At 37.8% G+C, this 15,209-nt stretch overlaps 1 protein-coding gene across 1 annotated transcript in view; it reads left to right on the top strand.

Moving 5' to 3' along the window:
* Positions 1–12,261, top strand: part of LOC148415856 (uncharacterized) — a 64,021-nt gene extending 51,760 nt beyond the window's left edge. The window contains exons 79-98 of the mRNA XM_088427424.1: positions 126–271; positions 360–487; positions 596–740; positions 1,771–1,903; positions 2,457–2,600; positions 2,690–2,816; positions 2,892–3,103; positions 3,230–3,392; positions 3,504–3,577; positions 5,338–5,498; positions 5,585–5,702; positions 5,832–6,013; positions 6,089–6,134; positions 7,223–7,369; positions 7,471–7,803; positions 7,911–8,008; positions 9,135–9,211; positions 9,278–9,357; positions 10,695–10,828; positions 11,415–12,261. Coding sequence (XP_088283550.1) covers positions 126–271; positions 360–487; positions 596–740; positions 1,771–1,903; positions 2,457–2,600; positions 2,690–2,816; positions 2,892–3,103; positions 3,230–3,392; positions 3,504–3,577; positions 5,338–5,498; positions 5,585–5,702; positions 5,832–6,013; positions 6,089–6,134; positions 7,223–7,369; positions 7,471–7,803; positions 7,911–8,008; positions 9,135–9,211; positions 9,278–9,357; positions 10,695–10,828; positions 11,415–11,627 — 2,861 coding nt within the window. The 3' untranslated portion in view covers positions 11,628–12,261. The remainder of the gene's footprint in view (positions 1–125; positions 272–359; positions 488–595; positions 741–1,770; positions 1,904–2,456; positions 2,601–2,689; positions 2,817–2,891; positions 3,104–3,229; positions 3,393–3,503; positions 3,578–5,337; positions 5,499–5,584; positions 5,703–5,831; positions 6,014–6,088; positions 6,135–7,222; positions 7,370–7,470; positions 7,804–7,910; positions 8,009–9,134; positions 9,212–9,277; positions 9,358–10,694; positions 10,829–11,414) is intronic.
* Positions 12,262–15,209: the final 2,948 nt, after the last annotated feature.

The raw sequence follows: 15,209 nt of genomic DNA, 5'->3' as shown, positions 1-15,209 counted from the left end.
GTTTAAAAAGTATTGTCCACTGTATGGCTCCTTCCCCTATAAAGGCACCTAATAAAATTTTCTGTCCCAATACTTTTGGCCACTGCCAAGTAGCCACAATATGTCACATTTCTATGTCTGCGTAGGTTCTTCGTCCTGTACCTGCATTGGCAAAAATCGCTCTTTTCAGCGCTCAGATGGGGCATGCTTGTGCAGAACTGGCTTCATCTTTTATAACGAGCTGGACTTCAAAAGCTCTACTTCTGACAGTGCGCTGGACTGCCAGCCTGAGGTCCGTACAATTCCGATTACAAATCCTGAAAGGAAGTAAAATGTGATTCACCATCTGGATATAATATATTCATGTGTGTATTTTTTAGTTGTATAAGAGGTGCGCTCCAGGGCAGGTTAGGCTGGCGGCATCCCGTGAGTGTCTATACCCTTCCCTTTACTCTTGTAATACAACCTGTGGACCGAATGGAGGACGTCTGGATGTGGAGATGGGCATGTGAATATCCCTCATGCGTTTCATTCGCTTTTATTTCATACCATATTCTGTAAAAAGCTTGTCATTGATGTTTCAAATGAATGAAATTAAGTTATCCTGATTCCCCAGCTGCCACTGTCAGCGATATGTTTCTGCTGAGGAGCTGTGCGACAATTCCTGCCTCTCAAAAATGCCTCAACTCTCGGCCCAGTTCTCTCCAGATGGACATTTGCTCCTCAGCGTCAAAGAAAAAGACAGCACGGTCTGGACCAAAGTAAGACTTTATGGTGTCTCTTGCGTGCATAATGCTGTAATTACCAAGGTTGGAATGTGAACGTGTGTGACCGTGTGTGTGTGTGCGTGTGTGTGTATATGCATTGCTTAGCTCATGAAACATCCCTATGCTCATAAGGTTGCAGAGCTGATTTTTATTTTCCCTTGTTTTGGTGTTATTACAATTTACTAATTGATGCATAAGTTTTATAAGAAGCTGATTGGTCACCTAATTGGGGGGTGGGGGCTGTAAACACAGTGTCAAGTAAACACAGGCAATAGGACACAATCACACTTTACGAGGACAGACAGGAAGGCAACAGAAACGTGAACGTAGCACCAAAACAAAAAAAAAGGAAAGAAAAAAAACAAACAAAAAAACAACAACACCATAATAGGAACAAAATAAAAAGTATAAAATAAATGAAAATTAAAAACAACAACACCATAATAGGAACAAAATAAAAAGAATAAAATAAATGAAAATTTAAAAAAAAAGCAGCGAATAAAAACATCACAGTTCAATGCAGTTGTGTTTTCTCATGTATTACATGACATATCAGATCTCAGGTTAATTATAACAATAACATAATTAAATATATCAAAAATAAAACAAAGCAAAACAGAAATACATATATAATTGTGAATGGCAGTGAACAAGTTCATCATAATCCCACGTATTGTTTTTGAGTGTGAACTGTTCTGATTATACTTGAGTTTACCTTGAATTTGTCGTCCTGTCTGTTTTTGTTTTAGGGTGACATTTTGTGACTGAATAAAACATTACAAACACTGCTGGGAAAATGGCTCGCTATGAAACTTGTTTTTATTTTAATTCTAATTGAATTTTCATATGTCAAAGCTGCCCTTGGTTTAACAATTTTCAAGGCACCCAAACAAGACGATGCCCTGTCACTTTTATAAGCAAAAGTTGATTATTTTTTCCTCAGTTCATGATCATGTTGTTGTTATTGCATCCATTGTTATAGGGTCATTTATTCTTCGTTTTTTTGTATTGTTTTGTTTTTCAGACTTTAGTGGATGTTTTAGGACCAGAACCCCATGCAAAGAATATTGGCAAAATCCATTTGGTCCAGTTTGACTCTCAAGGGGTGTTTGGTTGGATTCCCAAACAAAGAGAGGACATTGAAATGTTTCTTACTGGTGATGTGGCTTTCCGAAAAAAAAAAAAAAAAAAAAAAAAACTTTCCGCGATTTACAATATACTGGACATGTAGAGCTCGGAAGGAGAAATATATATATATTCATTAAGAAAAACTGCAGACAAATGTGTTTTGGGTTCAGTTTGTTGATTAAAGTATGCTTATAATAACTCAAGGAAATTATTTGTCAAGACAACATGTATGCAGCCACTCTTGACAGCAGGGGTCAAAGACAAGACACATAATTAACTGACCTTTCCTTCCTCTGACTCTCATTCAATGTGCAGCATTTTTTTGGTCAGATCCTGGCAAATCTGAGTCAGTCTCATACAAGTACTTTTCTTGTCAATGCCGATGGATTGAAGGACCTTTTGTCAGTATTGACCCTGGAAAATTGTAAGACTGACTGACAAAAAAAAAAATCCTTTCTTTGGATGCAGTATTTTCTGGATAAACTGTATCTATTTTTCCTTCTGAGCACCACATGTTGTTATTTCTATTCAGTAATTTAAAAAAATGATAACATTATTCTGACTTGATTCATCTCTTCTCAGAATCAATTGACATTTTCACTCCCACACGGAGGAAAAAAAGAGATCACGAGGAGGACTTACATTTTCTTCCTCGTATTCCAAACCCGGTTGTATGTGTATCAACTGGCGACATGCTCATTTTCCATCTAACCATTAACCACACAGGTACAATATCTGCTTTCCTTTGTTTCCTTTTTATTTTATTTGATTTGATATTATTTTTTGACTGTGCTAATTCATTTGGTACCATAAAGATCGCAGTCTCAGTCACTTCCCCTTCTATGAGAAAGACCACTTGTTCAATAGTAACCCCGGCTGGGACTTTGGAGTCTTCAGACGATTGCAGACACTCATCAAGCAGTCAAATCTGAATAACACCTGGTAAGGTCCTGCAGGAATAACACCACGTAGACGACTTAATATTCTAAATGAATACTCTGTTTGATCTCCTGTCAGGTTTGCCCATGCTTTTTCGGAAATGGGGAAATATGTATTTCTGGACAGTGCTGTCCCAGATTGGAGTTTGGTGGTAGTGGTGAGTGAGGATGGAACAGAATGTGACCCGCGGGCCTCAGCCATCCGAGCCATGACTCCTGCACAGCTTGTCAGTTACGGAGTCATCAAACGGCACCAACTCAATTTTTTACCGGCTTGGGGGACGATTGCAGGTCAGGATCCTGCTGGTTTTGCAACATTTTGTCACACAATCATACAAAGCAATGGACGGATGGATTCTTGTAAGCCTAAGGCACGCCTGTGCAATAACCGTGCTGTCTAACACCAACTGTGTTCAGGCCTCCTGAGTCTGCTTTTAGTGGTCGTAGTGGCCGTGACCACAACAGTTGTAGTTCTGTGGCCCAGCAACGCCAAGTTGGTCTCCCAGTGGAGAGCAAAGCCCAGGTGGCGCAGCCTTGGAGACCCCCCACGTCCAATGGTGTGTCCATGCACTGGAGACAGGTACAGTTTGTCATTTTAGAAGCAAAGGAATTAAATTATTTTTTATTGGTCACAATAAAGTGATTGATTTCCTATTATTATGATTTTTTTTTGCATTTGTGTTTCCTTAAGCTTTTTCGGCTCTCCTGGCAGTAGAGGTGTAGGAGAGGGAGCCGAGGCTGAGGAGCCCACTATCTCGAAAGGCGGTAAGCTCACTTATAAATGAGCGTAGGCGGAATGTGTTTTATGCCGAGTTGGAAGCTTAATGGAGCTTGAAGATAAATTTATGACACATGCTCTCATACAAAGACCACATTTGTAACCCTCTCTGAACATTGTTGAAAGAAGTCTCTGAACGTTTTGAAACATTATTATCATATAAAAACATTATTCATGTTTTATGCTGCTCAGGCCTCGCCAACATGGCAGGTGAAACATGTCAACTGAGAAATGATATACTAATGCAATTTTTCTGCCACTAGCCTCTTTGTGTAGATTATTTTGTTTGAATTAGGGGTGTAAAAATAACACATTAATTGCAATCGATTCACTACGTCAAGGTTAAAGCATTCTTTTTCAATCACATTTATTCTCATTTTAATCTCTAATTTTATGTTTTCTATATGATCATTAGATCCATTTTAATGCATCAGGCTTCCCGTACTAGAGTTGTTGGGGGTTGGAAATCAAAGGTCAATCACACCCGATAGTGGACATTGATTGACTTTCGCTGTGTTTGACATAACTTGATAGGCTCCTGTTGTGGATGGGACGGCAAGATTCGGTAGGTGCAGACAGAAAACATGAAAGTAAAGAGTATGCCAGAGTTGTTGATCTGATGAATGGTAAATTTAACAACAACACCCTTGAAAAAGGTCATGTGATTTGCATTCTTTGTGAGAAGGAGTTTATTGACCACAGAAACAACCCAAGTTTAGTCTTCCACATAAATGCAAAGCACCTATGGAGTGAGAGGACTGTTACCAAGGCATACACGTAATTAACGCAGATTGAAAACATAGCAAATGATAGCAACAAAGACGTCAATATAGCAAGCCATAGCAAAGCCCTTTGTCAAACTAAGGTCGAGAAACCCTGCGTTTGAGCAAGTCTGCAACAGACAAGATAGATGATGTTTTATTTCATGAGTTATTTTCAAATTATTTGGCAATTGACAAAAGAAAACAGCAACATTTCTCCTGATGGTTAAAACTAAAGGTTACAGCCAGCTCTTGGGAGTCATCCATGATACAGCAGACGGTAAATGTTACAATTGCATCTGTTTAAGTCTGTTAAAAAATGTAAATGACTAAAGCTGGGTGTTTTTTGTTATTAAATATTAATCTTTAAATTTCCCACAATAATCTGATGAATCAAAAAAAAACTGTCTGGGGGTTTCATTTTCTCATAATTTTTTAGGTGGGATTAAAAAGAGATTAATTTGATCAATTAATTACAGATCTCCTTTTTTCTTGAATCTTTTGACAGCACTAGTGATGCGTGTTTTAATCTCTTAAAGGGAGAGTTCGCAAGGCCAAACCTGCTAACAAAATTTGGAAGTAGCCCTAAAATATCACACCTAATGAAAGCCCCAAGACACAGTACCAGTTCACTAACCTTGTATTGACTATTTTTGAAAGCTTCAAGTCTCCTCACCCCGCTCTTTTGTATTATTCATGCAGCTTGATAGCACACATTTTAGTATCCATTGGCTGCATTAAAAGTCCATAGAGCGTGACCAGGCAGGTTTTAAGAGCTTTCCCCCGTTTGATTGATGATAAAGAACATAACGGCCATTATCACATTAAATTGTGGTTGAATTTCTATCTCTCAGTTACCCTCTGTAATTTTAATTGTGGTAGTTCTCATTCATTACATGCACCGTCTTGTGCTGTCTAACTTGAGAGTTATTATGGAGGCACAGATAAGGTGACTTTGAGTCGCAATAAGCACTGTTCCCTTGTAGGAATTGCGTCAGCGTGCTGTGATTTAGAGGAGTTCAATGTGAAGACGTTGTACGACAAACTGGAAGATCAAAACCTGCACGTGGCCTCGCAGCTGGCGCGACACCGCAAAGATACGCAGGAGTTTTATCGGAACATCAATCAACAGGTTGAAAGCCTTCAGGTTAGCCTATATCGTGTTGTCTGAAAAATACCTCCACACACACACACAAAACACTTCTCAATAACAAGTGGTGTATTTTCTTTTAGAATATATTTGAGAACATGGATGGTAAAAAGCTAAATCTCCTAAAGCAAGTGTTAGCATCCCAAAATGCTACAAGGGATAAATCATACAGCAAGACTTTGAAAAAGATGAATGATGAAGGTAAACAAACTTGTAAACTTCAGACTTTATCTCTTACATTGATGAATATTATTCTTTCTTATTTTTGCATTTATTTTTTATTTTACAATGTTATTTTTTTTTTCATTCAAATGCACTGTCATTACTCAGTTGATGAGTCACCAGCATTACTAGAAGCCGTTCTGGGATCTGTAGAGGCACTCTTATGTAAGATGAACCAGGAGACTTGGCAGACCCAGGATCAGCCCTTTCTCTCACACACCCGCAGCCAGTCTCCTGATGGCATGGAACATCAGCAACAAGCTCGAACCACTAACCACGATACTACGCTGGTAGAACATCCCGTAATTCAGTTTGACTTCAGAAGTTCATTTTTAAAAATATTCATTCCAAATCTTCATCTCTAGGTTTTATCTACAGATTTGACTCAAGATGCACTTCCTCGTGATGCAAGTAAGGATAATCTTTTCACATTTTAGATGTCCCTCCAGAGCTTTTTTCTCATACTAACTTCATGTGGTTGGAATGTGTGAGAAAAGCGATTAGTTACAGTGAATTGAATACCGCAAAGGGATCTCAAATCACTTGAAATCAGTGGTTGGTAACACATTTACTGCAGGATTTATTTTTTAATAAACCTTTTATAATCTCCGTTGGCTTTACTGTATTATTTCAATTCAATTCGCTTAAATCATCATCATCCAGAATAGCAGTTCACAGTAATGAAAGTACTTCGATATTGTTCTGGTCTCGTCTCTCTAAAAAATAATGACCCATTCTGCTTAAAATATAATGTAATTTTTAAGCTCTGCTTCCCTATTTCACATTTTACATTGGATAACTCATGCTACAATAATTGTAATACTTTATGTTCTGTTTATTTATAATAGGTCTACTGTACTGTATTTTTGTTGTTGTTTGTTTATGAAATAGAGTGCTATTTACCTTGCTTAAAAAAACATGCAAAATCATGATTTTGTATTTTGGGGGAATGCTATTAATGCATTTCCTTTCATTTTAATTTTGAGATCTAATTCATGTGTTTGGAGTGTATCATGTATTGACTAAACTTGTCACAAGGCACCACTATATCGCCAGTGTCAAGCGGAAACTTAATTTGTCACTGAGGTGAATTTCATGTAATTTAAAAAATCCATACAATTGGTCATTCCATGTGTGTGGGTGTTATTTTTTTCAAATGACCAACCAATCTAAAGTGTTCAAAATGGCTTTGTTTTTACATATTACAATGTTGATGGCTGAACAAATAAATTTTGGGTGTCTACTGAAAAGTGATGATTTTGGAGACAGCAGAATTCTGCCCAATGCCATTGATGTGCTTCATCTAAACAATTTCAACAGCTTAAAATATTATACAGTATGCAGTGAACAGTGTATTTGGTTCTTCTTTTTCTCTTTTTGTTGAATGTGACGTGTGTATTTTTTAAATGATTAACGTGCTTTGAATGAACTTAACATTCACTTTTTCTACGATTTCCTACTATTGTAAATTACGTAAAAAGTTTGATTTTTTCTGTTAGTCCATTCACAGAGAACTGCTCCTTGTCTCAGTGATGTGGAATTATCCAAGATCGTCAGCATTTCTCCCTTGTATAAGACCCTGCAAGAGATTCACCAATCCCTAAAGAATCTCACCCCAGCTGAACCCATTCAGCCGTTCCCTAATGGTAAACAAACACTAAAAACATATCTCTGGTGTAAAATGAATAAATACACCGAACAGTTCTCAAAAATCCAAACAAATCTATATGTTTTGCTGTTCTCACAGTGATCTGTAATTCATCCCAAGAGAAGCCTGAAGTGCAACTCATTCCAACCCTGGACAGCCTCTCACCTCAGCACTCCGCTGTTTTCCTATTTGGCCGCCGGGTGATGGAGATGCTTGAGAAATGCCTCCCGTTTCCCTCCTCTGTGCTCCTCACGCTGGCCAAGTCTGTCCCTCTTTCGCCAGCGTGCTCATATAACAGCCTGCTGGCACATTGCAGGGGAGACTTTTATTTTGACTCCAGTCAACAAGTTCTTTATGTGTCCCAGGCTAAGCTTGAGCATGTGGGATATTTTATCGCCACCATTCTTCAGTCCATGGCTCACATAGTGTCAGGTGATCGTGAAGATAATGCTGTGCTGTCTAAAAATCTGGCCTCATTATCTTTGGAAGCAATTTAACCAAACATTTATATTTATTTCCACCTTTTTTTTTAAATCCAGGAAACAATGTCCAGATCTTCATGCAGGCACTTCATGATGCTATCTCTGCTTTGAGTCTACAACTATTCAGCATGTCTTTCAAAGAGAGCACAACAGAGGTGTGTACTTGGCAGAGGTGGGTAGTTTGTTGGTACTGACAAGACTGTCCATCAGTGATGGATCGAAGTTTAACCAACAAACTGCCAAATCGTTTTAAAATTGACTGATTAAGACTGACAAAAGAGTAGATTTCACATTTCATTTTATTCCGTCATTGTAATTGTCACTACCAGTGTCAGCCATCACTCTTGGCAACGGTTTGTCACCTCACCCAGCTAAATTTTCCAAATGTAATCTCAAATCTGCGAATTAATTGTATAGACGTGAAGTAAAAAGCAATGTTTAGAATTAGGTATGAAGAGATGTTTGTGTTATCTTGCTTCCTAAATGTGATCTGAATGAATAAATCGCTTGCACATTGTTGAGCAAAGCATTTTGGAACGCCTGGGATGTGACAGCTTTCCAGTAACCCAACAGGTGCATTGCAAAGTGACTCAAAAAATCCAAGACAGACGGTAGTAAATTAAGGCCAGCAAAACCTTGTTTTTTTTCCTTGTAGTGACAGATGATATGTATCATATGTTAATTTTGTTTGTTTGTGTTATCGTTTCTGACGTCAAAGAGATAAATGTGACTACATCACAATTGTGTGTGTATGCTCTCAAGGTGGACCTGCATGGCTGCTAACTGCAGTCTAGTCCCGACAGCACAAGTTGAAAATACTTGCTGTCTGATGTGTATACTCCCTAGTGGACGTAATTGTTCATTGCAGTCTATTGCTGCGGGAACACACACTAGACATTTTGTTGTGTGATTAGTTTATTTTATTTTAAGATCATATACTTAATTTGGATGATTGAAGGGAAGATTGTAAAGTTTAGCTTTTGCTTTTTGTTTAAGGCCAAGTTGTCGAGAGTAATGTTTAATAGTGTGTTTGCAGAGGTTTCATTATTCTCGTTTTTTAATAGGACAACAAAGGCTTATTATTATTTATTTATTTGGTGTGGGTGTTGAAGACGGGATTGAGCGACAGGCTGACTATTACAATTTTCAGCTTGAAAAACTCGAGAACCGACGACTGCCGGGGCAGGAAAAAAATGTAAAATGTCACCTCTGGTATTTGATGTTTCAATGTCACAGCTGATATACATACAGCAGCATTTAATTGAATCTCTTTGGCCCCAGGGTCCCCTAAGTGATTCATTTATCAACATTAGAGCTCCCAAAGAAGTGCACTTCAGTGAGCATATATTCGATACAAGGTGAGCTAAAAAAAAAAATTGAATTGAATTTCTACGGAAATAACTCAATGTGCTTTTGTTTTTCAGATTGGCAAAGTACAAGCATTCTCTGTTAGAGCAGCTGTTTAAAACCTTTTCACAAAGTACAGCTGAGGAGACTGAGAAAGGTGAAAAAAAGTTAACTATCCCTTAAAGACACTGAATAATTATGCAGAATTCTGAACATTCGATGATTCGATGACAAACCACACTTTGAGAATCACTGGTTTCAAGCGTTAAGTCGTTTTTGTGGTTTACTGTATTTGCTGACGCAGGCCCCCTTGTCCGCATCATCTTTGCAAAAACAGAATACATGATCACAAACTAATGAATAAACTGCAGCAATTAGGAGTTTCAAACAGGATGTTGATTTAGGAAAAGTGTTTCCATCAGCAGGAAATTGTCCTGCTGTTATTAGTCCAACAAACCAAGCGTCTCCGCCTCCACGCCTCTGGGCTTCTACAAAGCTCACAGCAGGCAGTAGTGTCAACTTTTCAGCTGCTTCAGTTTCAAATGGATACCTTAATTGTACCCGCCGGGAAATTGGTTCGCAGCGCAATCACGGGGCAATTTATTAACATCACCATCTACCGAGTGATACATACACACACGCGCACACAGTCAGTGATAAAACATATACAGTAAATTCTTCATTTACATTTAGTTCATCATTGGAGATTGTGTAAACAATGCACGTTTGCACTGGACCATGGAACAATGTGCAACTCACAGAAAGTGAAACAAATCAAATTTGTAAATAGACAGACTGAAAAACACCCTAATATTTAATGAGTCTGCAGTGCAACATGGCTGTCTCTTTTCAAGAACAAACAACATGCAAGTGTAGCAGAGTACAGTCAGATGACTTTAATTGTTATGAGGAAATCAAAAGATTTAGAAAAAAATACAAATACAAAATACAAAAAATAAATTGAGACATCCAGGTTCAATTTTGATTATATTTAATATGTAAATACTGTATGTCCTGATGGTTATATGTGTTGTATTGCCAATGATTGAGATTCTATCAAACATTGATCAACAATAAATGTTTTAAACCTACTCACAATGCATTTTGCACCTATATTTGCAGCTCTTCCTATATTTGGGACTCCAATGGAGGTATGTGTGCTATGGAGAATTTTATCTTCATTCAATTATTTTCATGTTCAAGGCCTTTTCAACACGCAACTAAGGTTATTTAAACACGGATAATTCCCTATTAGCATGTTAAAAAATACATTCACATAGCTTTGTTTATTAAAAAAAAATGCTACCTAACATTTATAAATGCTACACACATTTTGGCAAATACCCATTCTGGTTGGAGTTTTTAGAGACATTTTTTTTTCATGAAAACAAAAACAACCTGAGCATGTATAGAAGATAGGGCAAACCATAGACATTTACTGCCCGTTTGCAAGACCCCCGACTATGTGTAGACCATGCCAAAGTCCATAACTAATGGCTCTTGTCAAGATGTCCACCGTGAAAGAGGAGATTGATCGCATGAACGAAGACTTTTTGGAGCTCAGCAAGCAGCTGCAGGGGAGAGCTCATCTGAACATGATGAAAAAAGAGGGAGAGGATCAGTCTGCGGTAAGATAGATGATTCCATACTGCACATACAGCTGTGCTCAGAACTTTTCTAAAGTACATAAATGTATGAGCACAACTACTAGCATTCTAGTTTGCAAACATACATTTGTTATCACAATTTTACATGTTCTTATGTTACGTTAACCCTTGTGCAGTATTTCATTCACTGCTTGCCCAGTAACAATGGATTTTAGATGTCTATAGCAGTCTTTAGAGATTAAACTTGTTTTAAGTTACATTAAAATGCTTGTGCCCCAATTTGAGAACGGCTCCCCCATGGAATTTGCACAAAATGACTTTTAAACCAAATTAGCTGACTTCTGTTTCAGTTATTGGTCCTTGAGACTTTTTCCATCCATCCCATTATGATAGTGTCTCATTTGTTTTTTTATTTGTTTTACTATGTTGCATCTTGTTCGAGTTATTGTGATTTCATTAAATTGTTCTCATGTACATAGAGCCTTTGCCAGCAAGCGTTTGTGTTTGTTAGCCACAAATCTTTTTTTATTCCGTTCACTGATTAAATCACATACCAAAACAAGAAAACACATCAGTAACACCCACTGCGTGGTATGTCCTGCGGCAGAGGGCAGCGGCGCCAAGCCTGAGCCGTAATGCAACAATCCTGCTGGATTTGAAGAGACGCTACATATCTCAGTGCCTTGATGAGCTCCAAATCACATTGGAACGCATGGAGCAGCAGCAGCGAGGCGGCGTGTCCAGCGCCGGGACGTACGCGCGCAGCAGCGCCGCTCAGCACGCACCGGCGGAAAGTTTTGCTGGCACGCAACATTTGTGATTCCTCCTGCGGTTCTCCAGCTGGCCGCAGTTGAGGGCAGCAACCAGAGGAGCCAGAGGTCTTGATAAGGATGACCTTGAGAGTGTCGTTTCAGCACAACAGAGTAGCAATCTCCACAGTTGAAACATGCTACTGGAATAGCAGATAAGTCCACACATGCTACATCATATAAATCACAGCTTAAAATAGACGCTACACTCAGACACGTGATGGCCTTGTGATCCCAAAGCTGTCTGCCGATGCATGCTGATGAAATACTGCTTTATTATTAGGCTTAGTATTTTACAATCCATGACCTCAACATTAGTATTTGCTCAATCAGTTGTACGCTCACTGAAAAGACCAAAATCAAGAGAAATATTTACTTTAGAGGGGTACCCAATTTTGGTTAAAACAATAATAATTTCAATCCCCCTTATTGGTACGGCTATACTTGTGAGGACATTCACTGACATAATGCATTTCCTAACCCTAACTTTAACCATCACAACAGATTGCCTAAACTTTACCCTGAACCAGTGCTTCTCAATTATATTTTGCAAAGCATTTGCAAATATGATTATCTATAGAAATTGTGTAAGTATACCTAAAACTGTATCCAATCAACTTTAAACAACTGTTAACTTCATATGCAAAGTCCGTTTTCATGTTCTTGTATAAGAGGCACCAAGACTTTGGCAACGATGTAAAAATATAGCAAAATAGAATAAATCAAATCTTCCTAAACTCTTTGTATTTTCTTGTCTTCACATTTGTAAATTACATATTTCTTGCGTGTAAAGTACGTGTGTTTCAGATTTTGAGCTGCTGTTAACTGCAACAGGTACTTGTGTGTGTGTGTTACCGTTTGTAGGACGCACCCATACTTCTGGCCTTCATTTTTAGGAAAAAAGTTTGTCTTATATTTGGGAAATTACGGTACTTTTTTGCAGCGTTTATACAGGTTACAGGTTAGTCTAAAACACAAAAATCAATGAATAATTTAAAAAAAATAATCAAGTGCATCAAAGTGCCTGAAAAAATGATGACAATTGTATTTAATTGCAGTTATAATTCACATGGCAAAAATAAAGCCTTTTCCCTGGGGTAATCCCCCCCCCCCTAATGTTGATGAATTGGTCAGGTGGGTATAACCCATATGTATTTTTTTTTAGCATTCCCAGAGCCTTCTCATATTTTGCATGTTTTTATCTTGACTCCTGTGACTTCCTCTATTTAAGACAATAAACTTCATCTGAACCGACACAAATGGAGGCTCCCTGCTGTAATGTGGGACTACCAGCATGTGTTCGCGTATAATTAAGAATTTGTTATTGTTAGAAAGAACCCTCACTGTTACCAATAGCTTGTCTAAATGATTACACTATAATTTGCTATTCTGGTGCCTGTTCCTGGGACAGCTTCTCATAATAAAACAAAGGTGTCTATGTGCCAAACGACAAGGTCAGCCAGAGCAAGTCTTCACTTACGATCAGCGTTTGCTGCTTGCTGCCAAATCTCCCCTGAGTGGAAACTGGCCTGAGCCTACAGTTGTGGTGGGTGAATGCGTGTGCGTCCGTGTGAGTTTTATCAGTCAGATTAGTTGCAGTGTGCCCCTTAAGTGTTTGCATCAGCATTGCGTCACACATCCACACTTCCCTTAACTGGAGCCTCGCGCATAAAAATTTTGTTGTACAGTACTATAATGATTATGCTTATTCTATTTATTCACACAAACACAAGTTTCAATGCTAGCCCTGTTAGTTCATATATATATATATATATATATATATATATATATATATATATATATATATATATATATATATATATATATATATATATATATATATATATATATATATGTATATATATATATATGTATATATATATATATATATATATATATATATATATATATATATATATATATATATACATATATATATATATATATGTATATATATATGTATATATATATATGTGTCTGTGTACTTTCTGTTTTTACATTAACATATGAATTTGGTTACACAACAAAATATCATTTAAAATATCTAACTTTATGGATGATTGCCGACAAAAAAGGTATAAGAAGAAATCAAGCTGGAGTGGATGTGCTTGCTGGTCTTAATGATGATTAAGCCCTGCGTGCTTTCTCGTCAAGTCTGTACTTAACAATGGCCGGTCTCGGCATTCCCAGCTGCGCAGGAGATACAAATGCCAATCTCCTTCCAACATGTGCAATCCATGGCAGTGTGCTGTCGTCATGTTATAATCTTGAAATCCTGCCAAATCCCTGGAAATCTGCTCCCTGCGGAGCGTCTTGCGCATACACTCTCTATCTACTTCACATCCTTGTGTATTGTGCGTTCAGAGTTCACATTAAAACCCTTTTTTCGTAAGTTAGTCCTTCCCAAAAAATCATCACAGAATACTTGCCAAGTGTTCCACTGACTAACGTTTTGATCCATCCCAATATGTGCCGTCACCAAGCAAGCCTCTTCTTCTGGTCACCATGGCTCCGCATCACTGTTGCTATGGTTTCCTTATCTCCAGGAAATGGCTCAAAGCAGGCCGGCCGTATTTAGGGCGCTCCTCAGATTCTCAGCGTGCTGCTGATTTCACTGATCTAACCCGAGAGTGGTTTCTACCTCCTTCAGGATGTGGGATGTAAAAATAGAAACATGCGTTGAGCCCCTTTCCAATATTTCTTTCCCGATTGGCCTTGTAATCCTCCTTGATTGTACTCCTTCGCACATTATTACGATTACCTGAGAGATTAAATAATGTGTGCCTCTGTGTTGTGTCACAGAGTTGACAGATTATCACATTAAACACCACTTTTATCCACATCTGCAGCCTCGGAGTCATTGATGATAAAAGGAACACTGTGCCTTTGTACATAAACATCCATTATGTTTTGGTTCATCCATTTTTAGGGTCACGGGTGAGCTGTAGACATATCCCATCTGACAGCGAGTCCGCGGGTCACCGTACATTTACAGGATGGATTTCAGACGGCAATGGTCGCTCATTTTCACGCCTCTGCACGGTGATCAAATTCAAACACAAATAGTACTTTTAGTTTTTTTCTTTTTCGTTTTGCTTTTACTTGTGATTTTTTTTTACACATACAGCTTTGTCCAGTGGTTCACAAATGGGGATATGTTAATCCCTAGGGCTGCCTAACATTTTCAAATAATTTTTAAAAAGTAGCATCAGAAAAAAAATAATACATGTAAATATATCAGGAAAAAAATACAATCAATTCATCAAAAATATTCGTATTCAGTAGTCTTTAGAATTTTATTATCCTAAAAACTCAGTTTCCCCCATATTAGCATGGTTCGACTCATTATGCGTGTCAGTCACTGGAAAACCTATCGAAGGTAATCATTTCTTTTTGGAAATAAACGTTTACCATCTTCATAATATTTGAATGCACACAAATCTTTCTATATAATTGATATAATTATTTTGTATTCCTTTATTTCCTAAACATTCATTACACCAATATACAAATAAAGTTCAACATTCAATAAATCAGTCAATGTTCAAAGAGCAAAGCATGCTGTTTTAAGTCTTAAGTGCCCCTTCTCAAAA

The sequence above is a fragment of the Hippichthys cyanospilos genome, chromosome 11 (assembly GCF_059441005.1).
Source record: "Hippichthys cyanospilos isolate Australia breed blue-spotted pipefish chromosome 11, RoL_Hcya_1.0, whole genome shotgun sequence".
NCBI lineage: Eukaryota > Metazoa > Chordata > Actinopteri > Syngnathiformes > Syngnathidae > Hippichthys > Hippichthys cyanospilos.
Note: the sequence above shows the minus strand (reverse complement) of the source record. Positions and strands in the feature narration are given on the sequence as shown.